The sequence below is a fragment of the Anolis sagrei genome, chromosome 1, assembly GCF_037176765.1.
Source record: "Anolis sagrei isolate rAnoSag1 chromosome 1, rAnoSag1.mat, whole genome shotgun sequence".
In the NCBI taxonomy this organism is placed as follows: Eukaryota; Metazoa; Chordata; class Lepidosauria; order Squamata; family Dactyloidae; genus Anolis; species Anolis sagrei.
In genome coordinates, this window is record NC_090021.1 from 226,469,490 (window position 1) to 226,496,346 (window position 26,857).

Sequence of the window (26,857 nt, forward strand, 5' to 3'; positions counted from 1 at the left end):
AGCGACTCCTTACATACACACACACAAAAAATTAAAGCAGTGGTTCCCAACCTTTGGTCCTTCAGGCGTTTTGGACTTCAGTTCCCATCTTACCAGCTGTTAGGAATCATGGGAGCTGAAGTCCAAAACACCTGGAGGACCACAGATTGGGAACCACTTATTTAAAGCAAGCAAGTAGGGGCTGAAGTTCCCAGCAACACACAACAGCTGAAGAAAATTTTAAAAGGCATTCTCAAAACCTTTACACATAACCTATTACAGGATTCTTGATGGAGGCACTCACCAAATAATCCCATCTTTTTCTGCACTCAAGCATTTAGAGAAGGATAGGGGGCAGAGTGCTGAGGAAGTGTGGGTAGGATTCAGGGGAGAGGACTGTGAGTTTTAAAGGCTATTTTAAGCGTATTTCTTATACCTGTTTTTACCTTAATCCACACTGTACTATTTCACTTTTTAAAAGTTTCGTATTGCACTTTTAAACTATGAGCAAAGTGTGGGACTGTTAGCCACCTGGTGTTCCCACGGGGAGAAAGGTGGGGTATAAATAAAGTTAATAATAGCAAAAGGGGCAGAAAGCAACAGTACTATATTTCCTTTACTATGACTACATCTCCTGAAAAGATATCCAATTTGGGACAACAAAATTTTAGATGAAAGAAAGGAGGAGATGCCAGGTATGCATTGCTAGAGAATGTTTTTATTCAGTGCTTTTAAGTAATTCAACTTTTACTTTACTGGCAACGAAATAAATACAAATAATCCCCCCTTTTACAGAATTATTGAAATCTATTTAACAATATGACATAAATACTATTACCTATGAAATGCCATTTAGAAATAATAATTCAGTCCACAGATAACATTTCAGTTAGGAATGTACTGCTTCACTTCATTCATTTATTTGTCCTTTTAGAAAATAAGGCCTGAAACAAATTTATGTCTCCCTTTCTTCTTTACTGGAAGAAAAAGATGCATAGCCCATTTTTCTTTTTTCATTTTCTAAAACGTTTAAAAAGTGGATGAACATGTTTGCTTGATGATGCCTTGCTCCGTGAGGCTTGATATTCCATGTAAACTGTATCATCAGCTCCAGACATGGAGCTCATTGTGCCATAATGTCGGGAAACCTAGAAAAACAAAATACATAATCTCAGCAATATTCTGCATCATTTGAACTAAAAAAGTCTCCAGACTGCAGCACACGGAGCACTTGTATTTATCCAGCTGCTCACATATAAGTGCTCTTGTACAGATGTCAATTTAGCCAGGCCAGAAGGATGTATGATTCCCCCCACCCCTCTCAACAAGGTATGTGTCTTCTGACATCTAATTACACCTCTTTCTTTCCAATAGGGGAAATACTGGAAGTCACAAGCTACTAATCTCTAGGATTTAAACACATTCCTAAACAAGTGGAATTTCTTCAGACTACTGACATTTCATAGTGCGACTTATAAGCTTAGATTCAAAGTTGTCTTTCTGAAAATAAAGAGATTCCTCCTGCTCACAGAAGGGATTTTGATCCAGAAGGCTGAAGAAAGGGCTCTTTTTACTTTCCAAACTGCCCTTCCACCTGGAAACCCTATGCCATCCTCCATGCTGTTCTGGAGGGTTCCCCATTTTTCAGAAATTTAAGGAAAGGCTAGAATCAGAACCAAGTTTTCAAAGCTCTGAGGAACTTTCTGCCATTTTCTCATAGAAACTGGGAAAAAATGTCTATGCTATCTGAACAACCTGATAGATTTAGGAAAGTAAACATGAACTTGGAAAATGAAAGAAAATATTTTCTTGAAAAATTAATGTCTGGGAACTCTCTGCAAATGCTAATCTGTCAAAACCTGCTTTTTAAAATGTGGAAGCAAATTAGGAATTTAATGTGTTTAGCATTGCTTTTCTTAACTGATTTAATTCATTTGCTATTATCATCACATTTACCCAATCTTTACCCTAACATACACAGACACATAAACAACTCTACAAAGATGTTCTGTTATATCCTTCCTAAAAGCCATAAGAATGAGACTTCTCCCAAATCAAGAAAGATGAATTCCAGAATCTGCACACAATAGGGGAGAAAGCCCTTCCTTCGATACCTGACAGGATTTTCAAGAGGGCTTCACTCAAAGATCTAACATCCAAACCCCATTTAGACTTAAAATCAGCATCTTAAATTGGACCTAGAAAGCAACTGGCAATTAGTACAGGCATTTCAATACTGACATATGCTTTTGATACTACGTGTCACCTGAGCAGTTACATTCTGTCCTGACGGAAACTTCTGGTGTGCTCTTCAGCAGTAGTTTAGTTGTAGCTTGACTCAAACAAGGACACTGGTGTCAAGTGGTGTTAACTTATGAAAAGTATGTGGGAGGTCTTTCAGTATTTTGGAGAGAAATGTCATCAATGTGCCAATGATATTCTGAATTGACAGTTGCCTCTTCTCCCCAAGGAAGAAACAACTTAACTTTGTGCAGGATGAAAAATGGTCTGGATAGGAATGATTAAAATGAATGGCAAGATGGGAGTTATGCAGGTCAATGGAAAGACTAGCTTGAGAACTGGATTTCAACCTGTTTGGGGAGAGAATGCACTCTTCTTAAAATAGCACATTTGTAGTCCTTGACCCTGCACTGTCTCCCGACCTTCATTTAGTAGGTCATTCCCTGGACACAGGGGAGAAAACCAATCTCAATCTTTATTCTGAGACCTACAAGTTTGGCCAGGAGCAATGGGGGCAGCAACAGTTTTGAAAAAGCAGTTTGAGCTTCTCTTTTTCATGTGGTAAAAGCCCCAAACTGCAATGGTAGGAGGGGGTGGAAGAATATCCTTTCTCATTCTACATCATTGCAGCAAAAAAAAGGGGGACCAGAGCTGTAGGTCACGATCTTCTCTAGGGCCAAAAGTGAATGCCTAGATGAAGAAAAAGTTTATACAACTGCTCCCCATACCAAAGACCTGATGCATCCTTAGTCATCATAATTCCCACTTGCCTGAGATGACTTTGAACCATACTCTCCTGCAACCACCTCTTCCTCAGCATCCATATCAGAGGCTTGCAAAACCTTTTGAAGTAGCTGCTGCTGTTCTTCTTTGGATGAAAACATAAGGTCTTCATCTTCCATACCTGCAAGTTTAGTGATTACCTTGAAAAGAGCAAGAAAGAGATTTTTTTTTTAAAAAAAAGCATTAACCAGTATTCACCTACAGTAAATTACCGCATTCCTTTTAGCAAACCCTAATGGCTGTCATAGAATCATAGAATTGGAAGAGACTTCATGAGCCATCTAGTCCAACCCATGTAAGGAATAGCACAATCACGGCACCCCAGACAGATGGCCATCCAGCCTCTGTTTAAAAGTTTCCAAGGAAGGAGCTTCTACCACACTCCAAGGTAGAGAGTTCCACAGCAGAACAGCTCTTACAGCCAGGAAGTTCTTCCTAATGTTCACGTGGATTCTCCTGTGTCCTAATTTCCAGGGCAGTAGAAAACAAGCCTGCTCTCTCTTCCTTATGACATTATTTCACATATTTATACATGGCTATCATGTCTCCTCTCAACCTTCTAAACAGACCCAGTTCTTTAAGACGCTCCTCATAGGGCATGGTCTTTGAACCTTTGATCATTTTAGTTGCCCTCATCTGGACACCTTCCACCATGTCAGTATCTCTTCTGAACTGTGGTGGCCAGAATTGGACACAGTATGTCAGATGATGTCTAACCAAGGCAGAATAAGGAGGCACCATGGCTTCTGTATGTTAGCATTTCATTTTTTTCTGCCTAATGTAGTATTTGTCCTTGTTGAAATTTGTTTTGTTACTTTTGGCCCATCTCTCTAATTTGTTAAGGTCATTTTGAATTCTGATCCTGTCCTCTGGAGTATTAGCTATCCCTCCTAATTTGGTGTCACCTGCAAACTTGATAAGCATACCCTCTAAACCTTCATCCAAGTCATTAATAAAGATGTTGAACAGTACTGGGCCCAGGACTGAAACCTGCAGCACTCCACAAGTCACTTCATTCCACTAGTCACTTCTTTCCAGGATGAAGAAGATCCACTGATGAGCACTCTTTGAACTCGGTTGCTTAACCAATTCCAGATCCTCCTGATAGTAGCATTGACTAACCCACATTTGACCAGTTTCTTTGCAAGAAAGTAATGGGGGACCCTTTTGAAGGCCAGTAGGAAAAGAGGAAGAACATAGTACAGATGGGTTGGATTCAATTAAGGAGGCCATGGCTGCCCTGTGTCTGCAAGGTCTGAGCAAGGCTTTTGATGATAAGGTGACTTGGAGGTCTGTCATTCATGGGGCCATCATAAGTTGAAGTCCAATTGACAACAGTTAACAACAACAATAGCTGTGAAACCTCAAATGTACACTGTGTTATATCACTGACTTCAGTGCTTTGTGTGTAACCATGTTGTTTTACTGCATCCAAACAGTATCTCACACCAGATGCAATGGTTAGAGTAAGGATGGGCAGATTTATTCTCACAATAGTATGTTGGCATAATGACTGGAACAGTGGGTACTTTCTGGGTCACAATGCAAACAGGTGCAGGAACATGTGTACATGGTTATGTACAAAACTGGATCCTAAAGTTACTAGAACGAAACCATAAAATGCAAAGACAGCATCCTTTCCCCTTTTTCAGACATGGGCATATCAACTTTAATTACATGCTAAAGTACATTAACACTGCCATGGGTTTAAACTGAACTCTCAGTAAAGCTGATGCATTTTCACTTCTGCCTCCTTTAAAACAACTTATATTAATGCAAGACAACACAAAACAAGTAATACTTTTAGTATTATTTTCTTTCTGAGTCACTAGTTGAGTCACATATACTTATTGTTAACCAATATGACTTGCTCTACAATCCCACAGACATCATGGACAGAATTACCTTGAAGCTGTAGCCTTGATCTACTAAAAATCTCTGCCGCTTGGTTGAGTATGCCATTTCTTGAGTGTCTTGGGAAACCAGAGAATAAAAGAAGGCATTGTATTCCTCTGCAACCATTCCTGGAGGAAAGGTTTATTGAGACGTTAAGCCACACAAGTTGATTTTTTTAAAAAATTAAACATTTCCTGACATATTAGTCCCACGTGGCTTACTTAGTATTACAGAAATTAAGTAAATCACAAGCTGTAGCACCTCTGTCAATTCAAAATGTACAGGTTGACAAATACAGAGACCTTCTCTTGAAATAGGCAAGTTCTAAGTTATTATCCTATCTGTAAATACTAAGAATTTTCCTCAAGAGTCAGGTTTTTATCATACACCATTCAACATCTTTAGCATCTCAGAATCCAGATTGTACAAGCCACATACTAAAATATATTACAGCAATGCAACCCAGTTCAGGGTCTCAAGCAAAACAGCAAGCAGGTGTCTCTGCCCTTAAAGTCAAGATAAGGATTATCCAATTCAAAGCAAAAAAACTCACAGGTATGTCTTTTATTTCCTGACACCGAGGCAATAACAAGAGAAAAACAAGTACTGTAACTAACATTTTGCTTCCATTTATGGGACCCATTGAAAGGGCTGACCCTGATCACAATGAACACACGCATACACAAGCAACCGGTTTGTTTTTCACACATCTAAGATACCATTTAACCAGCTAGATTTACTGTTGAATATGAGAAACACTTAAAATTTAAAGCAACATACAGCTGGATAGCGTTCAGTAAGAGATCATGCAGGTCAAATCACAGGTAGCAAAATCTACAGGTACCAAAATCCAGTTATTTGTTGTGACCATTCCAATGTCTCAGGTTTCACAACCAATACTATTCATTTGCATGCAAAACAGAAACTGTCTTTAGACTCTGTTTGAAAGAAAGACCACCCTTTCCCAGCTGATATAACTATGAAGACATTTTGAAGCCAAAGGCAATTTCCACTGCCGACCTTGGCACTGTTTTCCAAACAGTTCCTCCCCATTACAGCTTTGTTTAAACAATGAATAAATCCAGGTTTTCCCAGAAAAGCATTTCACATATTCCATGCCTTTCTTCCCACAATAACATTTGAAACACACAACTACTTTGCATTTCCTTGCTGTCTTTCTGCTAGTAGGTGATAATCTTTTTATTTAAGGATGCTTTTCATTTGGTTGTGTTTTATTATGTTTTCAATGAAGGTTTTAACATTTTTTAAACTTTGTTTTGAAATATAAATTAGTTTAATTACATTTTATTTTTGTATTAATCCTTTTTAATTGTATTGTGCTTTTAAAATGTTGCACACTACCTTGGATCCTGTGCCGGGAGAAACATGGTATATAAATGAATTGAAAATATATAAATAAACCTGTATTCAAATTGATTAAATATGCCCCCCCCCCCCACATCTATTACATTTCTCTTATTTCTTGATTTCACACATCTAAACCTACTTATTAAAATTTCCGAATATACTCTCTTCCAGACAATAAATCGTGCTTTTCAGCCTATTCATATATCGGGAGAGAATACTGCAGAAACCAAGTATTTAGAAGTTTAGGGAAATATCTTCTGCAAGTAAATGGCGAAGACATGCTATGGCTGCTTGCTGACTAGCTTAAAAGCACACCAAAATGATCACACCAAAACCCATGGCTGCATTTTCTAGGCAAAGCGTCAAATTAAAATTTTCCTCACTGTGAGTCATTTGTAGTAGAAGAAAAATAAAGTATTTTTCTCTAAGCCATGAATCTTATTTAAAAATCATTGAACTAAGTAAGAGAAATCTCAAAATGGCAACACTTTCAATCCTGCCTTGAAAGTTCAATAAGAACACAGCCTAAGGTCTGCTAAGTGTGACTTTTAAAGACATACAAAATACTAATACTAACTGTCATGTGAGGACTGATTAGGCAGGAAAGGGAAAGAAAAAGATGGCCCCCTACTGCAGCACTTTTTATAACTAACCTTGAATTTTGTTTTAACCTGTGACCTTGAGCTGGCAGTGACAAACTGGGACAATGGCAAATTGTACGTGCTTAGTCAGCTACATGAGTTGACTTATGTTACTTTCATGCTTGAGTGTTCCATTAAATTTACAGATTCCCAGGCCTTGGTTTACCTTTCTTGGCTCTCAGCACTCGGCCCAGTCTTTGGGCCTCCTGTCTCCGAGACCCACCATGGGATGAGATCTGGATCAGAACATTGGCTTCTGGGAGATCAAAGGATGTGTCACCTACCTACAACACAGAAACAGCAAGACATACAGGACTCACATAATTTTGTGGGCTACAATAAAAATGTGCCAATATTAAAACAAATCAACAATCTTAAGAGACCACTGTTGAGATATTCGAAACTAACATTTTCTCTCTTACCTTGGAGATGAAAATTGTGTTGATTTTGGGGTTGTGTTTGAAATTCTGTAAGATCTGCATCCTCTCTCCCTGTGCTGTAGGCCCATATATATATGGTCTTTAAAAAGAGATACAAAAAGATCATGATTCTTTGTCCCATGGGTTCAGATATGCATGTAAGCATGTTACAAAAAACAAAACAAAAAACAAAACAGACTGAGTATCCCTTACTCTGGATTCCAAAATCTGAAATACTCCAAAATTGTCCACATAGGTGGCTGAGACAATGACACCTTTGTTTTTCTGATGGTTCAATGTACAATTTTGCCTCATGCCCAACATTATTAAAAAATATTGTGTATAAAATTACCGTTAGGTTACGTATATAAGGAATGCATGAAACATAAATGAATTTCATGGTTAGACTTAGGTTCCATTAATGTTTCACAATGTAGATGCAAATATTCCAAGACAAAAAAATCCTCAATCCCAAAGCCTTCTGGTCCCAAGCATTTCTGATAACGGATACTCAACCTGTAGCATATTTTAACGTAATCCATGATGCACACTTATGCTTTACTTCCCAGAAATACTTCCTTTCTTTGTTATCTTTGTAGCGGCCTTTGTTGCCTGTATGGCAGACCCACCCATCTGGAGACAAACCCATTTTGTCAGACACCCCCTTCCACAGAAATAAATCCTGACAGTTGTAAATGTTATCCGCTTGATGTGTGCCTCCTGACTCAACAGATCAGTGGGCTGGATATATCTACTAATCCTAGATGAAAGGATAGAAGCAGCTGTTAAAATAAAAAAGGTGTTTTCTTTGGTTCAGTCCACTGAGCTAGCACATTAACAGCTGTGTTCCCATTCTTCCTCCCCACTCGTGTCCTTGCAGTTTATGGTTTCTCAGATGAAATTCCTCTGGTTTCAGAATGTGAGATATATGTTCAAGATTGTGACCACTATTGAAGTCAACATATGAGTAGTATCTGTGTTTCTTGTGATGGAGTACTAAGACTGTTGATCTGTATAGAACTTGGTGGGGAACTGCACTGGTGGCATAATTGAAAATGGCTTGTTTTCAATCAATTTAATGGGACTTGTTGTGAAAAAAAGTGGCTGAAAATTTATTTTCTAATGGATTTCAAAGTGGCACTTTGGTGTCCTGGCTGTTGTATACAGGTCTGTGGATTACACTTCACTCACCCTTAAACTAAGGGCTCAATCCAACATCATGCTGTCAGAAAAAATGGATTTCCACTCTTTACTTTCTCCTCTGCCTTTGTTGTTTTGCTGTTTATTTGTTCAGTCTCTTCTGACTCTTTGTGACCTCATGGACCAGCCCACACCAGAGCTTGTTGTTGGCTGTGGCCACTGTCAGCTCCTTCACAATCAAGTCAGTCACTTCAAGGATACCATCCATCCATCTTGCCCTTGGTCGGTCCCTCTTCCTTTTTCCTTCCATTTTCCCCAGCAGCATTGTCTTCTCCAAGCTTTCCCGTCTTCTCATTATATGGCCAAAGTACTTCATCTTTACCTCTAATATCCTTCCCGCTAGTCATCAGCTGGGTATTATTTCCTAGTGTATGGACTGGTTGGATCTTCTCACGGTCCAAGGCACTCTCAGAATTTTCCTCCAACACCACAGTTCAAAAGCGTCTTATCTTCCTTCGCTCAGCCTTCTTTATGGTCCAGCTCTCGCATCCATAGGTTACTACGGGGAATGCCACTGCTTTAACTATGTAGACTTTTGTTGCCAGTGTGATGTCTCTACTCTTAACTATTTTATCGAGATTGATCATTGCTCTCCTCCCAAGAGGTAAACATAGTCTGATTTCCTGGCTGCAGTCTGCGCCTGCAGTAATCTTTGTGCCTAGAAATTTGTTTGTCACTGCCTGCACATTTTCTCCTCTGCCTTGCTTCACCCAATTCCCAAATCTTCTCCAGAAAGCTCCTCAATCCTTTGGACTATTTTTTGGAGACCCTCCTATGTGGGGGAGGATGCAAAGCAAATACCAAATCTATTCCACCAGCTGTGTTGTTCTCTATCACTCTATACAACCCGAAGGTTAGTATTACAATTCCGATCTCCTGCCATTGCACCATTTATGGTAAAATAAATATTTCCAGATAGGAATAAAAAAAGTTTTTAAAAAACCAAGCCCTCAAATATGTTGAGCCCATTGTCCCAAAGAAACCCAAATACTTCTCCCATCCAATTACAGTTTTAAGCATCTACAGTTTTGAAAAAATGCAACACTAATAATTGCATGTAATAGTACTCTTTCAAGAATTGTGATTAGATACAATCTCTGTCCAAACATGGTTCAATAATTAGAATCAAAACAGATTAACATGTTCAGAATCTTAAATTAAGGAATGGCTTGATGTTTTTTCTAAATTGGTATGCTGTATATTTTTAAATAATAGCCTAATTACAAGTTTTGGAAACACAGAAATATTGCAAGTTTTTAATTTGATAAATTGTGTGTTTCTTTTTTTTTTTCTGGACAAGAGCTTCAATTTCAAACAGCCACAAGCATTTACAAATGAGAAGTGTGCAAAGAAAGGGGAGAAAACAGGACAAAAACGGCCGCTCTGTATGTTTTGAGGTCACAAAAAACTGTTTGTCCCATACATTGCCACTAGAAACTCACTATTATGTAAAAGTATCACATAAGCAGCATTTTTCTTCAGTCACCACATATCTTGAATCTCAACAGCATGCACACTAACCCTTAATTATATCAGTTTACATGGTATACGCTGCATGGAGCTGCCTTTAGAAATTGTTTGGAAACTTCAGAGGGCTGAAAATACAGCAGCCAAATTGTTGACTGAGGCCAGTTATAGGGAACATATAACTTTTCCACACTCGCTTTCAGAATATCCATCAGTTGGAATCTAAAACTGTTCATCCAAGCATAACTCTTCTGCAAATGAAAGGGCTCCTTCCATTAAAAGACAAAATTTGAACACTGGAGGAAGATGTATGATTTTCAAGGATATTGGATTCCAACTGATGGATATTCTAGAAGTGGATGGGGAAAAGAGGGGATTAGAAATGGTCAAACCAAATGTCATTTTGGTCCTGGCATATTTAAAAGTAATGGAACTTGGACTCAAATGTGATTTTAATACCCTAATTAGCCACTAATTACACATAATCTTCTTGGCTATATTATTATCGCACCAATCAGAGCACAATGGTAAGGACCACTTCAATGAGTTTTACGTTGGAAAATAGAATCTATATCGTGTATATATATACTGTCACATCTTATTACAGAGGCCCAAAGCAGTTGTTAACAGTTTATTGAGACTTCCCAGGGAGTAGCTAAATAGATGCCTGTAACATCTTCACACTCAACAGCATGCATAATTCTTCTGTAATCTGGTGACCCCAAGGCATAACTGGTCTACTATAGCTATTATTTATGATTGTTGCTTCAGAAGTTGCTTACTATAGGTGGCAAGGAGTCCCCGCTCTAAATCTGATATTTAAATTCTGTATTTTGATGTGAGTGAAAGGAAGACAATTTTAAGGATGTAATCACCCAAAGAGCAAAGTCCTGAAAAACAGGTTTATCAATACTGGGACAGAGACACCTTTTATCCATCAATACTTACTTGCCAAGTCGAACCGCATACTCCTTTAAAGCGAACACATTGTCTGCAAAAACGATGATCTTGTCATTCCTTCGCTCATGAAACTTAATCAGGAACTGGCAAGCCCTGAATTTGTTTGGATTCATTGTATAGAGCAATATCCGTTTCTTTGTTTTAATAGCCACATACTCTCTGTAGAATTCAGGAGACATTGGACACCAAACCTAAGATATAGATAGAGAAAATCAGATTATATAGTAATAATAAGGTAAAGGTTTCCCCTTGACATTAAGTCTAGTCAAGTCCGACTCTGGGGGGTAGTGCTCATCTCCATTTCTAAGCCGAAGAGCTGGCATTGTCCATAGACACCTCCAAGGTCATGTAGCCAGCATGACTGCATGGATCACCGTTACCTTCCCACCAAGGTGGTACCTACTGAACTACTCACATTTGCATGTTTTCGAATTACTAGGTTGGCAGAAGCTGGGACTAACAGTGGGAGCTCACTCCGCTCCCTGGATTCGAACCGCCGACCTATCAGTCAGCAAGTTCAGCAGTTTAACCCACTGTGCCACCAGGGGCTCCTATAGTAATAATAATGCTTCAATAGCGAATCAGTAGGAAAGCATGAGACAGCTAAAGACTTACAAGATTTTGATATACTATTATGAAGAATGAAACATTTATGTAGTTATGGAGGGTGATGTAGGGAGTGATTTTCTAAGTAGGCTTGAAATAACTTTGCAATATACTTCCAGAAAGAGGGGGCACCACAGACAAGAAACAAAACAGTGGGCTGCATTTAAAGAAGCAATAGCGTATGATGAATTTGTTTCTTTCTTTCGAAAGCAGCAAACTTTATGCACCTAAAGGTTTTCCTAAGAGTCAGGGGATTCTCAATAAACACTCAGGATACTCAGAGAAGGAATAAAGGGGAAGAGGTGAATCAGGGAAGGAAAACAGAAAGGAGATCTAGTCAGGATTGTACTTTCATCAGAAATGTGAGGCATAGATCCCCTTGTCTAATACTCCTTTGCTGCTTCCTCTTCATATGTGAAGCCATTCTCAGCTTGAATAAGAAAAGCTCTTGAGGAATACGTGACATTCCTCAATACCACTCCCCAAAACACAAACCTGTCAATTTTTCTTAGTCCTTTTGTGAAAGCCTTCCAATTGACTCTCAAAGACTTAACAACTTAAGGGTTTTCCATCTCAGCTTTTCCAAAAATGCACAAACAATAAATTTAGTGTTTTATGTATACCTCTAATCCATGTGTGACCTCACAAGTTAAATAATTTTGAAACAATTAACCAGATTGTTTGTCCATCACAGACCAATTACAGCAGATTACTGGCAGCTCTCTGTTCTGGGTGTTCCTCAGGTTACAAATCCAAGGAGCATCTAAGTACATGCAAGAGAGTTCCAGCAAAACAATTCGGCAAATTGGTGGTCATCTTTCTGTATGCCTATAAAATAGCTGTACTCGCATGCATTTTTCTGGCAATCTATCTTGGTATGCCAGAGATAAAGTGAAAAAAAAGATATATATTTACTTATATATATATAAAATCATAGAATCATAGAATTGGAAGAGACCTTGTGGGCCATCCAGTCCAACCCCATGCCAAGAAGCAGGAAAATCGCATTCAAAGCACTCCCAACAGATGGCCATCCAGCCTCTGTTTAAAAGCCTCCAAAGAAGAAACCTTCACCACATATAGTGGAATCTTTATTTTCCAAGATGTCTTTGGTTTGCAACTGTCACCAACCAACTCAACATAGCAATAGTAGGAAACTTGTAGTCACAGTCAAAAATATCTGGAGGGGCAAAGAATGCATTTTGTTGTTGTTGTGTGCCCTTAAGTTAACTCCCGATTGCAGTGACTCTATCATAGGATAATCTTGGCAAAATACATCTAAAGGAAGTTTGCCATTGCTATCCTCTAAAACTGAGAGAGTATGGCTTTTCCAAGGGCACCCAGTGGATTTCCATGGCTCAGTGGGGATTCAAAACCTGGGATCCTAGAACCCTAATCCAACACTCAAACCACTAAAGAATGCTGGTTCCTAGGTTCCCCTAAAGGTAAAGGTTTCCCCTTGACATTAATTCTAGTCAAGTCCAGCTCTGGGAAGTGGTGCTCATCTCAATTTCTAAGCCGAAGAGCCGGCATTGTCCGTAGACACCTCCTAGGTCATACAGCTGGCATGACTGCATGGAGTGTCGTTACCTCCCTGTCAAAGTGTTACCTATTGATTTACTCACATTTGCATGTTTTCAAACTGCTAGGCTGGCAGAAGCTGAGGCTAGCAATGGGAGCTCACCCTGTCCCACAGGTTCGAACCACCAACCTTCCGGTCAGCAAGTTTTGCAGCTTAGCGATTTAACCCACTGCGCCACTATGGCCACACCCCTGCTTTAAACTAACAACTGAAACATCTCCTTTCACTGTGAATTCAAGGATGCTTAGTTCTTAAACCAGCTAATCATAGAATGAATGTTAGGACACAACACTTTGCGGGTCTGAGAAATCTACAAGGTGTTTCCAAAAGATGGAAACCAATCTGAAATTGCTGTATCTCTGAAACCACAAACTGCCCATAAATGAAACTCTTCCCACTTGAAACCGTGGGGCATAGAGGTTCAAGGGATTGTCGCTAGATGCTTCTTTCAGTTCACAAAAGCTCCTAGCCTCACTCATTTGTAAGACGGCGACCCTGCAACATAAGGCACAGTTCAGCAAGACTGAATGCGTAATTGCAGTGCAGTGTGCATTTCAATGCCATTTTGAAACTCTATGCCCCATCCTTTCAAGTGAAGACTTTCATCCATGGGTGGTTTGGGGTTGCAGCAATAGAGTGATTTCAAATTAGGTCAATCTTTCTGAAACACCCTGTAATTAAATGAAATCTGGCTGCTGCCTGTTAACTGGATTCTCTGTTCTGGCATTTACAAACAGCATCCATGGGCCCTTCCGCACAGTCATATAACCCAGACTATCCAGGCAGAAAATCCCACAGTATCTGCTTTGAGCTGGGTTTCTGAGTCCATATATGCCATATATGCAGTTCAATGCAGAAAATGTGGGATTTTATTGAGCTGTGTGGAAGGGCCCCATGAGTAATTAATCTAAAGTTTTCAGATCTAGGTACTTTATATATACTCATAGATAAATACTGTAAATATGCAGGCTCTACCCTGACAGATAAATAAATAAATATGCAGACTCTACCCTGACAGAACAATCCATTCACTGGCAATGCAGACAGACACAGTAACACATCTTCAGAAGAACTGACTAGCTACTTTTCTGAATGAGTCACATTTTTGGGCTGACGTCCTTCCAATAGAGAATCATAACTTGGGATCCTTTGACACTACAGAATCACAGCGCTATGATAATATTTCAACTGTCATGACAAAACTCTATGGAAGCCTTTGGTCTGTAATTAGGTTAGTTGCACCGCAGGAGCTCCCTGGGTGAGAATTCAAAATACTGCCCCTTAAACTGTAAATCTCACAATTTCACAGGATGTTGACATGGCAGTTAAAGGGGAATTTTAGTGCTGTAATTGTGTTAACAGCACCCCAGGACACAGTTAGATAATTTTTTTACTTGAGGTATTTGCAACTTTCAGATTCAGCTCTGGTATTTTGGGATCCAACTCCAGACTTCTCAATCAATATGGTCAATACTAAGGGATTCTGGGAGTGTATTCATACGAAGAGGATCAACTATTCTTCAGCCTGTTTTAGTCTCTCAAACTCCACTTTTTTCTGTGAAACTAGAAACTGGGTCTCTGAATTAAATTCAAAAGCAAGAGTACTTGTGTTATCAGAGACTTAGGGAACTCTGGATTTTGTGATAACACTGTCTACTGATGAGGCAGTTTCTACAATTCTCTCCTCTCCCGACTCTTTTTGCTTGGCTTATCAAACCACGAAGTCTCTGGGCCTAAAGCTTATCTATTATTCCCATCCATATTTACATATCCATCAATCTCCTCCTGTGTCTCAATGGAGGAGAATTGGTTTCAGGGATTTGCCTGATTACACAACAGGCACTGCCCCCTGCAGACAGACACTCAGAAGGACAGTGTGTTCTGGGGGACAGATAAATTATTCTTCCTGAAAGAAATACTGAACCCAAAATGCATGTTGCTCATAAAAGGGTTTTATGCACTCTGTCTGTAAAAGTATTGTACCTGGAGCAGCTCTGTTTCTGAGCTCAATTGTAACTGGCAAGCAACCAAATGGCTTAACACAGTTTTTTTTCTGTCTATTGTTTTAGAATTTGCGTTTTTAAATTCTTCATGGGAGAAAATGTCACTGCCCATTCAGAATACACCTAAGGACAGGGAGAACTGCAATTTTAAGCAGAAAAAGCCATCCTAGAGATAAAGCAATTTTACAGTTGCTCTGGATGTTTATAAAGACATTCTGTAGCCCAGGAAATACAACAGCATTACGAAAGTAGAGATAATGTACCTCAGCACACTGGACTTTAGCGATATAACCATTGTTCTGCAGCTCCATCCAGTTGGCCTCATACAGTTTTGGTCCAATGAGGAAATTCAAGTCTACAATTTTGTCATCTTCCCTGACAAGGGTAGCTGTCAGTCCAAGTTTGCAGTGAGCTTGAACAATGGTGAGCACACGCCTGAACATTTTTGCTGAGAAAATCATGCAAGGACATATTACGGTTAAGTGGTTAATGTATTTCAGATTTATGCTGGATTAGAATACTATGATATATTTCGTTATTGGAAGCCTATATAATATTATATGAGCTTATTTGCTCTTTATGTTCTACAAACATAAATCACTTTACATGTTTTGGTTTTGCCATCACATTATTCCCAAAGGTATGATAGAAGAGAAAAACTAACAGGAATTTAAGACTAAGGGGAGTTGGACAGAGGAACAATTCATATAACAGATGCTCTCTTTTTGAACATTCATAATGCCAATGATTTTTTTCCGTGTCAGGACACTGTCTGTTTTGCTAAGGCTAACTGGCTAATCAATAATATTCGTTCATTTGTGTCAGGAGTGACTTGAGAAACTGTAAGTTGCTTCTGGTGTGAGAGAATTGGCCTTCTACAAAGATGTTGCCCAGGGGATGCCTGGATGTTTTACCATCCTGTGGGAGGCTTCTCTCATGTCCCCCCGTGGGAAGCTGGAGCTGACAGATGGGAGCTCATCCTGTTCCCTGGATTCAAAACACCGACCTTTCAGTAAGCAGTCCTGCCGGCACAACGGTTTAACCCATTGCACCACTGGGGACTCCATCCCAATGATCATACTGGTTCACAGACTAGGAGTTTTCGTCCCAAAGTGAACTTGTTCAAGTTCTGTTCCATCTGGTAAAGGATACTCATGTCTATGAAAACCTATGCTATAAATTTTGTTCTTTCGGTTAGTCTCAAAGATGCTGTCACATCCCTTTGAATACTTATTCAAGATCTGTCAGAGATGCCGCTATGCTCTCCTTACCAGGTATAGTGTGTACTTCATCAAGGATCATAAGGCCCCACTCTTGACTCTTCAACCATTCCATGACTTTCTCTGCCTCCCAAGACCGCTTGGTTGTATGTCCCAACATTGAGTAGGTACTAATGGCAATAGAGCAGCCAATTGGTTTATCTTTGGCATCAGAAGTAAATCTGCAGATTTGACTGTCATCAATGGTGGACCACATTTTGAACTGGGCTTTCCACTGTTCCACGGAGACAGCAGAATTGCCCAGCACCAAGCATCGTTTACGGACTGTGGAAGCAGCTGTTACTCCTACAAGTGACTTGCCAGCACCTGTAATTAATAAAAACAAGAGGTAATTTTAAGAAATAGACATGTAGTGCACAAACATACACAAGATAAAGTAAAAAATGGATAAAAAGAGCATATAATGATGACTTACATTCTTAACATGAAAAGTGCTATACAGATGTATAAAATATAAAGTGCATAATGACTTCATAAAGTCAAAGCCCAACTTACATGGATTTTAGAAACATTTAATATCAACTTAGCCAACTCACCACAGGGAAGGACAATAACGCCAGACCGAGCACGGCCATTCCCAAACATTTTTCTTAAGCTCTTTTCCTGGTATGGTCGCAGAACAGCTGTGGGTTTCAAATCTATATTAATATCAGGATTCACGGAATCATTTCTGAAGTCGTACTCAGCAAGCAGGGGGTACTCCAGCTGAATGCAACGCTTCTGAAGCTCTTCAATCATTTCCTAAGAAAGACAAATGGGGGGAGGTTCATTTTAAATTTTTACTACTAATTACTCACTTAGAATCTTAGGAAAACACTGCAATCTGCCATAAGGCATGGAAGAAGTATATCAGGTTGCAATCGATGAAATAAAGCTACAACAAAAACATCCAAAGAACAGTTGCATGAAAATGCTGCACAACTGTGAGTGACATTAACAACATCTTAAGTTTTATCATACTTTCAAGAGAATCATAGAGCTGGGAGAGACCTCATGTGCCACCCAGTCCCACCCCCTGCCAAGAAGGAAAATCGCATTCAAAGCACCCCTGACAGATGGCCATCTAGCTTCTGTTTAGAAGCCTCCAAAGAAGGAGCCTCCACTACACTCCAGGACGGAGAATTCCACTGCTGAACAGCTCACAGGCTACAACAAGAACTGGAATAGTGTAGTGTTTCCCAACCTGGTCCCCTCCCAATGAGTTGAACTACAACAACCACAGCTTCACAACAAACTTTGTTTTGTATTCTAATGTATCTGGAGGGTCCCAAATTGGGGAAAACTGTTCTAGGAGCGTGCATGTATATATGTAATTAATTTCTTTTTGCTACCTAACCAAACTAGGTTGCAGAAAGCATCCTGTTATTTCAAACTTCTTCACAAGATCTCCACACTGACCACCATCTTAGACTCAGAGCAAATAATGTCAAGTCCCAAAAACTTCTGAAAGGAAAGGATTATTGGATACCATGAACCCAAATATTAAGTAGATAGGCATGCATATTTTCTGGACAGAAATCAAATTTTATGAAAACATGGAGGACACTTCCAGAATTATTATTTATTCTGCTTTTTTATTGATACAGACAACAATATACTGTTTATGGCAGCAACTCAGGAAGGAGAAGTTGCTACTCCTTAGAACATCCTCAAAGGACGTAGATACTTGGATATTACTTTTCTCTTGAGAATAGTTATACGTTCTGTGTTTTCCACCTCTTGAATATTGATGTTTTAAATACATAGTCCTTACGCTAAAGAAACTGCATACATTCAAAGGTTTCAGTCCACTAAATATACAAGAGTGGGTCAAAAGGTTTTGTCTCCTGTGTCATAAAAATGTTAAGAATGAACATATAACAGCAGAAGTTGCTATAGATTATAGCCTGAACTGTCCTCTACACAAACTACCATTCAATATGTACACATCTGTGCCATCATTTAACCCAGGCATCAAAACCATTTTGGAAAAATTCAGGGTTTTGCTTTGTGGCCTATGATTTTAAAGCTATTTTAATGTCATTCAAGTAACTGAATCTTTTACCTGTTTTTACCTCTGAAAGATGACTTCAATGGCGTTAAAACAGCTTTAAAATCATGGATCACGAAGCAAAACCCAGAATTTTTCCAAAATGGTTTTGATGCCTAGGTTAAACGATGGCACAAATGTGGACTATGTTGACTACATTGAATGGTAGTTTTGTGGTGAAATTGACTGCTGCTTCAAAATTTGCTACAACAGAAAGGTAGGTAGTCCCCTGACATTAAGTCCAGTCATGTCTGACTCTGGGGTGTGGTGCTCATCTCCATTTCTGAGCCGGCGTTGTCCGTAGACACCTCCAAGGTCATGTGGCCGGCATGACTGCATGGAGCGCCGTTACCTTCCCGCCGGAGCAGTACCTATTGATCTAATCACATTTGCATGTTTTCAAACTGCTAGGTTGGCAGAAGCTAGGGCTGACAGCGGAAGCTCACGCCGCTCCCCGGAATCGAACCTGTGACCTTTCAATCAACAAGCTCAGCAGCTCAGTGCTTTAACCCACTGCGCTACCGGGGGCTCCAACGCTACAACAGAAATCACTTTCCAAAATACTCTTTCTGTATTTCACTCTTGATAGGAAACTGTGCTGTGCTTGTACAAAACTCAGTAAACAAGTTTCCATTTCAGACTTTAGTAGCTAAAGCTCAAGGAAGACTGCCAGGTCCCACAATCATAGGAAAAGAAAACTGCTATCTAAATTTAGGGGATTAATAAGCAACAATCAGTGGTCCTCCATCATATTGGTTTTCAGCATGCTTTATTTGGAGGTGTCCCATTGTATTTTCTTAAGAGGATTTAATGTTTAATGTCACCTAGTGGTCTTCCATGTCTGAGAGGGGATTTAAATCCTGGTTTCCCAGAATACAACACACATCACACTACACCACACTGACTCATTAATTCTCAAAATCGATTGCTGGAAGAGACCATTAGGGCCATCCAATCCAATCCAACCTCCTGCCATGCAAGTAACATGGTGATGTTTACCTGCTTCACTTCAAAAGACACTGTCTGTGTTTCTTCCTCCTCTTCTTCATCCTTGTCCATTTGTTCATAAAATTCAAATAAGTCAGCAGGGACATCCGGTTTATTCGGAACATCAGTCCCTTGTGAAGTGGATGGACCACTGCCACTCTCAGTGGACTTGGAGATCTACAAGATATTCAACAGGGAACAGGAGGATCTGGTCAAAAAGGGGGCAATAAGCTCCACCAACAGCTGAGGGCCTATAACAGCTAAAAGCCATATAAAAATAAGTAAATGGAGAAAATTATTTAAACTGGCACCAAAATATAACCATTAGACAAGATAAAAAGAGAGGCCCAACAGTCATCATATATGCAGACAAACAAATATATGTTTATCAGTAAACAGTAAAGAAAGAACAAGCCATTTTACAAGAAATAGTAGTTCATAACCTGAACATACAGCTGATTTGCTGGTGAATGTTTCTGTTATGAGTTCTGTTTCTTCTCCTTCTGCATTTCTCAGTCGACAGTCTCTAATAACGGGATCTTGGAGAAGCTGCTGAATAACCTCTGGGTGGGCACTTTCTACAAAATACCTAGAAAGAAGAAAGCAGGGAAAGAACCTGGATGTTTGAGCAAGTCTTCAATTGACCTTCGTCGTGATGTTCTATCTGACCATGGATTAGCAATCAAGACAACGAATTGGATGACGATTTTAACTATGAGATGTCCCGATCTGTATTGGTGGCCCAATACTGCGTATGTTTTTTGTATGTACTCTTAATTTTAATTTTTATATGCTCAAGTGAATTGTATTTTTTAACATTGTATATTTTAACATGTTGTAAACCGCAATGAGTCGCCGCACAGGCTGAGATATTAGCGGTATACAAGCATACCAAATAAATAAAGATACTAGAAAGAAATACAGGTTGAGTATGTATGTGTCTGTGTATATATATATAAATGTATGGTAATCCCATGAATTTCATAGGGTTTTCTTAGGCAAACAATACTCAGAGATAGATTTCCTCTTAAATATAATAATAATAATAATAATAATAATAATTTTATTTCTTACTTTCCTCTCCTTGTGGCTTGAGGTGGGTTACAGAATAATTTCACAGCCCACACAGTCACTGGCATAACTGTCCTTTACAAAACAAGCTAAGGGATCTTGTTGGCTCATATCCTACAGTACTTGGTATTTATTAGTAATCTCCCATCTAAGTACTGTTTACCTTCCAAGAACAGATGCGATTTGATGCCTTTATGTATTTTGTGTCAAAAGCATTGCATAAATAAGTATAAAACTGATAAAATAGAAGGAGGTCAAGCGGCTAAATAATTTTAGATCAAAAGCAGGCAACAGCAACTGTGTTGTCTGCAGCTTTAAACAGTTCTTCCTCTGTGCATGAGGCAGGGCATTGTGGGCAAGTGTATGCAGGTGCTGGGTTGTTTGTTCTGCTCCACAGTAGCACAAGGTGGAGGATTCTTATAGGAAGTGCCATTTTCCCAGGTTGTCTTTTGATCTGCTTCTGAGTCTGTTCAGGGACTTCCAAGTTGCCCATTCTTGGTTTGCCCCTGGAGACAGACCCTCATGGGGGGCCATCTGGTTGGGATTTCCTGGTTTAGCTGACCAGAGGGATGCTGTTGCTGTTGCTGGGGGAACATTAAGAGAAGTGGTGGTTCTCATGAATCTTTTTCTTGATTTGAGTCTACTGGGAGGAGGCTGATAGCTATGCAGTGGGTGGCTTTCACAGTGTTCAACCTTATTTCTCTCACAGTTAGCAGTAACTTCCCATCACACATCGGGGACGGGGGACAAGCAATGCCAGCTAGCTTGTAGAGTCTATCAACAGGGGTAGGTTTGAAACATCCTGTGATTATTCTGCATGTTTTGTTCAGTGCCATATTCACTTGCTTCGCGTGGGCAGACTTGTGACAAACGGTTCAGACATACTCAGCAGTTGAGTAAGACTAGGCCAGGACTAATGTTCTTATTAATTTTGGGTCTGCACCCCATGCGCTGCCAGTAAGTTTCCGTAGGATGTTACTGCATGCAGTTACTTTGTGGTTGGTGTTTATACAGTGTTTCCTATATGTTAGTGTCAATCTAAGGTGACACCAAGATATTTAGGATTGGAGAACTTGGCCTTCCCAGGTAACTTTCAATTTCCTGTTGGCTTCCCGGTTGCATAGGTGGAAAGCACACACTTGTGTCTTGGCAAGGTTAAGCTTCTGATGCCTTTAGGACAAATTCGACACCTGCTGGTGTTTTGGACTTCAGCTCCCAGAAATCCCAGGTAGCTTACCAGCTGTTAGGAATTGTGGGAGCTGAAGTTCAAAATACCTGGAGGAGCAGAGTTTGAGAAACACCGTGTTACAATATTCCTGGACATGACTGTAATTTTAAAGATCCAGTCGTGGTCTTCACATATAATAAGAAGCAAGACATCGTGTGTTATTAAGTCAGAGTCTGATTAAGCAGTAACTTCGTACATACAATCTTTCCCCCCTCTTTAGATGTAAACCAACAAGTCAGAAATAGCTTAGGGTGCTATCTGAATCTAGGATTATGGTTTATTGTGTTTAACAAACACACCTTACAAATCCTGTCTTGTTTGGTTACAAGTAACTGCAATTACAGGCACAAATATCACACTAACAGTCCTTGCCTGATTTGTATACTAGTTTTCACTATGAGATAAGGGAAGCAGATGTGAATAGCTTACATTTACTAACATGTTAACAATATTATGGCTCCAATCATGTTCACTTTTGTGAAGGCATTCTATGAAAAGAAACAATCATTTATTCATATAGCATTCCAGCCAAAACTTAAAAAATGAAAAATTTCAGCAAAAGCTTACCTGTTGTGCTTCAGGACAAGCTTTACTTTTCCATAGCTGACAGTACACAGCTGCCAAATGAAAGTGAAAACACTGCTTAGAAACAGAACACATGAAGAATCAATTTGCAAAGCCAAGTTTCCTTATAACAGTTAAGATGCATACCTGGAACATAGGTGGGCAACATATAACCCACATTAACTCAATGTCCATTTTCTGTTTCCTGCTGCTGATAAATTGAATGTCACAATATCACATCCCCATTTTCACACTTCTGGGAAGTGTGATTTTTCTCTTAAACAAGTTGTGTGTTTCCTATAACATTGAGTAAATGAGAAAAGCTGGTTTTCCATAACCCAACAGAGGGCATGTCCCCAATTCCAGTCTTTCTAGCTTATCTTTTGTAAAACAAGTGGATCTATGCTCTAATGTCCTGTCTTATATCCAAGAATGCCTAGACAGTACAGTTCTCTGTTGTGTTTAGTCATCTCTTAAGTGTCTAGTCCTATATACAAGAAGACAAAAGAATGACAGTTTACCTTGATAAACTGAATGATCCCATCGGGCACACCAGTTTTACTCAGCTTCCGCAAATACTCTGTGATATCATCTGTTTGCAAACCCACGCTGACAGCAGCATAGAGAGAGTAAGCAGTCAATTTATATTCATGTATATGGGAGGGTCGGCAAACTGGCTCAGCAATGGCAACCAGAAAATCCTGGGCATATTTGTAAACAGGCGAAAAGGCTTCAAGGAAAATATGGCCATCAGGAGCCTATGAAAGGACAGAAGAATTGCAATATTATTACTCTGCAAGCAACTTAAATGCTTTGTACTGCTGCCTTTAAATATAGAAAGAAGCATAGGTAGGCATGTTCCTTCAAATTGCCTGGTGACTTACAACAACTCCATTAATGTCATAAAGTTGTCTTAAGTTAGGAATACTCAGAGTTAGTATGCCATTGACTTCCTATAGGACCGAGGGTACGTGTCCCTTCCAAGGACTAACTTGGTATTTTGGCACACCCCAGAGGTGTTTTACTCAACTGCTGTGCAATGGAACTATCCATCAGTTTTGCAATAATATTTGCATTTGTGCTTCCCAACCAGTGGCAGAATTTTTGGCTTTTGTCCAAAAGACAAATCATTTTTGAAATTTCCTGACAGCCAGAATCAGTTCATGATCTAGCATTTGGGAAGAGAAAAGAGAAAAAGTGAAAAAACTTGTTATTCAAAGAGTGAAGAGAACTCCCAGAAGTGTAACTAGATACATATTTCAGAATCACTTGACTAAAGTTTGTTGAAAATGCTAGGATCAAAATTCTCTTCCACTATGAACTGGAAAATGAAAGCTTGGAAATGTAGGTTAGATTTTTGGACGCTAGCTCCCAGAATGCGTTCTGATTCCAAGTATGATCTGGGGAAATTAGCACACGTTAACAGCCATAACGCAATGATATGGAATCATGGAAATTGAAGTTTGATGAGGCACCAGAACTCTTTGGCAGAGAAAATGAAAGTCTTTGTTAAAGTACTGCTCCCAGAATTCCACAGCATTGAGCCATAGAAGTTAAAGTACTGCCAAATTGCCAGTAACTGTGCAGATGCACCTTTGGTCAATGAGTAGGAATTGTAAAAACTGTACTCCAAAGCATTACCAAGGTCTAATCTTCCTCAGCCATTCTCAAAGCATGCCAAAGTAAGTTTCAATGTCAGTTCTTTCAGCACAGGCAAACACCTCTAGAGGTTTCCTTTAAAGAATGTGAACAAAGCTCTAAGGAAATCTCTGTGTTTGATGGCGCTTACCACCCACAGCGGGCGGGAGGAATGATCATCCTTGAGATGCATCTGGCTCCTGTAGTCCTTCGCCCCATATTCATCTACTTTTTTCTGAGAAACTTCCACTTGCTTTCCTGCTGCCGAAGGAACTGCTTCTTGTGAGTCTCTGCCTGGGATGTCGTATTCGTCCTCATTCTCCTCCTCATAGTGCCGCTTCTTAGACTTTTTCTTATCTGAAAACCAATGCAGATACGTTTCCATACATACACACATAAAAACCGTTTATAGTAGAAATTTAAAACTGCAGACAACTTTAGATTGCATAAAGTGACAAGGGCTAAAGGGATTTGCAGTTTAGTATGATCTGAAGGTATTTCCCATGCCTGGTTTAGACAACAAAACATGTTTCTATGGTTAAGGGACAATGGCTCCTTTTAACTGCCCAAGGCAAATATGGGGACTATGGTAATTCTTCCATATTCCTATTAGTTTAACTCTGAAGATCCTTTTATAGCATCTGCCCAAGAATCTGGAATAGGGTGTGTGTATATATATATATATATATATATATATATAAATTTTAATGGTTTTAATCTATTGTCATTTGTTGTCAATTTGAGGTGTGATGTTTATTTGTATGAGGCATGAATTTTGTCATGGATTATGTTGTGAACTGCTTTGAGTTCCCCCAGGGATGAGAAAAGTGGCATATATATCTATATCTATATCTATGAGGATGCTGAGGACTGAATCCAGGAGAAAAGTGTGTATTCTTCACCTTTACCCAACCCACATATTCTATACACCAGTGGTTCCCAACCTTTTTTGACCAGGGATCACTTGACCACTATCCAACATTAGTACCAAAAGGGTTACAAATCAGTTTTTGGTCAACTTTAGATTTAGTTTGGGGTGCTGATTCAGAAAACCTCATCAGCTCTAGTTTCTGATACAGAACATATGCAATCGTCAGTGACAGGGAAAGAGTGGCAGGCGGTGTGAAAGGAGTGGAAATTAAAAAAATAAAGAGGAAGGAGGCCCGTGGACCAGATTTTTGTCTTGGTGGTCCTCAGCCCACCAAGAAGCACTGCTATGCACAAAAGAGATACTTTTGTTTGGATAGGTCCAGCTTACCTATCCAAACACATCTCCCTTTATGAGGTAGCTAGAACATTAAGAATCTGCTGGGGAGGTCCTGCTCTCTGTCCCACCGCCTTCTCAGTTGTGGCCCCTTGGCTGTGCAACTTCCTTCCCAGTGAGATTAGATTGGCCCCCTCCCTCATAGTGTTCAGGAATCAACTTAAACAAGACTAGTGTTTAGGGACAGTAGTTCCTCTGAATCTGGTAGTCCTTTCTGTCTTACAGGCAGAAGGGAGTTTGAGCAAAGACTCTGAACATACTGGTGTATATTCAGCTCTCTCTCTCTCTGACATGATGTCCTGCTATGGACAGGCCTGGGCAAACCTTGGCCCTCCAGGTGTTTTGGACTCCAACTCCCAGCATTCCTCACAGCCTCAGGCCCCTTCCTTTTCCCCCTCAGCCGCTTAAGGAAGGGGCCTGAGGCTGTGAGGAATGCTGGGAGTTGAAGTCCAAAGCACCTGGAGGGCCAAGGTTTGCCCAGGCCTGCGATGGTTCCAAAGAGAACGAAGCCTCTCTCTAGTCACTCACCGCCGCGCTCCTTCTTGCCCATCTTGCCAGGCCGTGCCAGCCTCTCTCTCGGGCCGCTTCCGGGACAGAGAGCGGAGCCAATCCGGTCTCTCCCGCCCCTGAAGCCCCGCCCACCCTCGGGAGGGAAACACGGAAGGGGAGGAAGCGATGGCTCTTGCGCGTGAAAGAGGCGCGCGCGCCCGCCCAGAGAGGGGGTTTGTTTTGCAGAGGTTAAAAAAAGGATCACAGTATTCCTCAATGAATCATCTTCTCAGTGTGCTCGTCGGCGTACTTCAAAGTGTGTGTTCAATAGTTGCAATACTATACTGCGTCGTGGTTTAATTTCGATAGTGGCGGCATTGCATTGCACTTTAGTGTTGATCTTTGCTTGCCTTGCATTTCAGTCTTACTTGTTTATTTGTTTACAGTATTTCTTTTCCGCCATTCTCACCCCGCAGGGGACTCAGGGCGGATTTCAATGTACATAGTATACATGGCAAACATTCAATGCCATAGACACACAACATATATAGACAGACACACAGAGGCTATTTAACTTTCCAGCTTTTTCATGAGGGTATTCTGGCCACCAGGGGAGCTGTCGCTTCAACGTCCATTTGTGACACTGATGGAGTACTTTCTCATTCTATGCTTGCTTGCTGGAGATTTTATGGCGTCATAAATTAGTTAAATTAGCCTCCTCGCATAAGCGATACATACATTTCCTACTTGACAGATGCAACTGTCTTTCAGGCTGCAAAGGTTGACAGCAAGCTACACAATGGTCGGAAGCTCACTCCAATCCAGGCTGGCTTTGAATTCATGACCTTTCGGTCAGTAGTGATCTTAATGCAGCTGACTCCCAGCCAGTTGCACCACAGTCCTTTTCCTGTGTTTTCAGCGTTGCGTGTCTTAAGACAGTTGCAGCAGAGCCTTCCCTTTTAATTTTGATCCCTGCTTTTGGTTTTGAAGGCCATAGTGCTAATAACCAAGTGGCATTTGAAGCATGATTGTTAGTGTGTTTTTAATGTTGTGTGTTCTAAATAGTTGTAGTATTGCAAATAGTTGCACTGGATTTTAATATTGCCATTTAACTCGTTGTATGCCATCATTTGCAATTTATGGAGACCCTATCATGGGATTT

The 26,857-nt window shown here is 40.0% G+C and overlaps 1 protein-coding gene across 1 annotated transcript; it reads right to left on the reverse strand.

Moving 5' to 3' along the window:
* Positions 1 to 677: 677 nt before the first annotated feature.
* On the reverse strand, positions 678 to 25,832 carry ERCC3 (ERCC excision repair 3, TFIIH core complex helicase subunit). The gene is made up of 15 exons (XM_060774012.2): positions 25,735 to 25,832; positions 24,094 to 24,299; positions 22,826 to 23,062; positions 22,308 to 22,357; positions 19,895 to 20,030; positions 19,454 to 19,618; positions 16,962 to 17,166; positions 16,417 to 16,731; positions 15,409 to 15,593; positions 10,943 to 11,145; positions 7,331 to 7,427; positions 7,075 to 7,192; positions 4,909 to 5,027; positions 2,991 to 3,143; positions 678 to 1,127 (listed from the first exon to the last, which is right to left on the reverse strand). Exons 1-15 carry the CDS (start codon positions 25,754 to 25,756, stop codon positions 993 to 995), a joined length of 2,346 nt encoding a protein of 781 aa, XP_060629995.1. The 5' UTR covers positions 25,757 to 25,832; the 3' UTR covers positions 678 to 992.
* Between the last annotated feature and the right edge of the window lie 1,025 nt (positions 25,833 to 26,857).

Excerpts from the sequence above, each read along its gene's own strand:
- ERCC3 (XM_060774012.2), bottom strand. The coding sequence starts at position 25,756 with ATGGGCAAGAAGGAGCGCGGCG. Across the intron at positions 23,063-24,093 it reads CCTCCCGCCCGCTGTGGGTG|GCTCCTGATGGCCATATTTT; the intron begins GTAAGCGCCATC and ends GTCCTTTCATAG. Across the intron at positions 3,144-4,908 it reads ATCAAGGCTACAGCTTCAAG|GTAATCACTAAACTTGCAGG; the intron begins GTAATTCTGTCC and ends GCTCTTTTCAAG.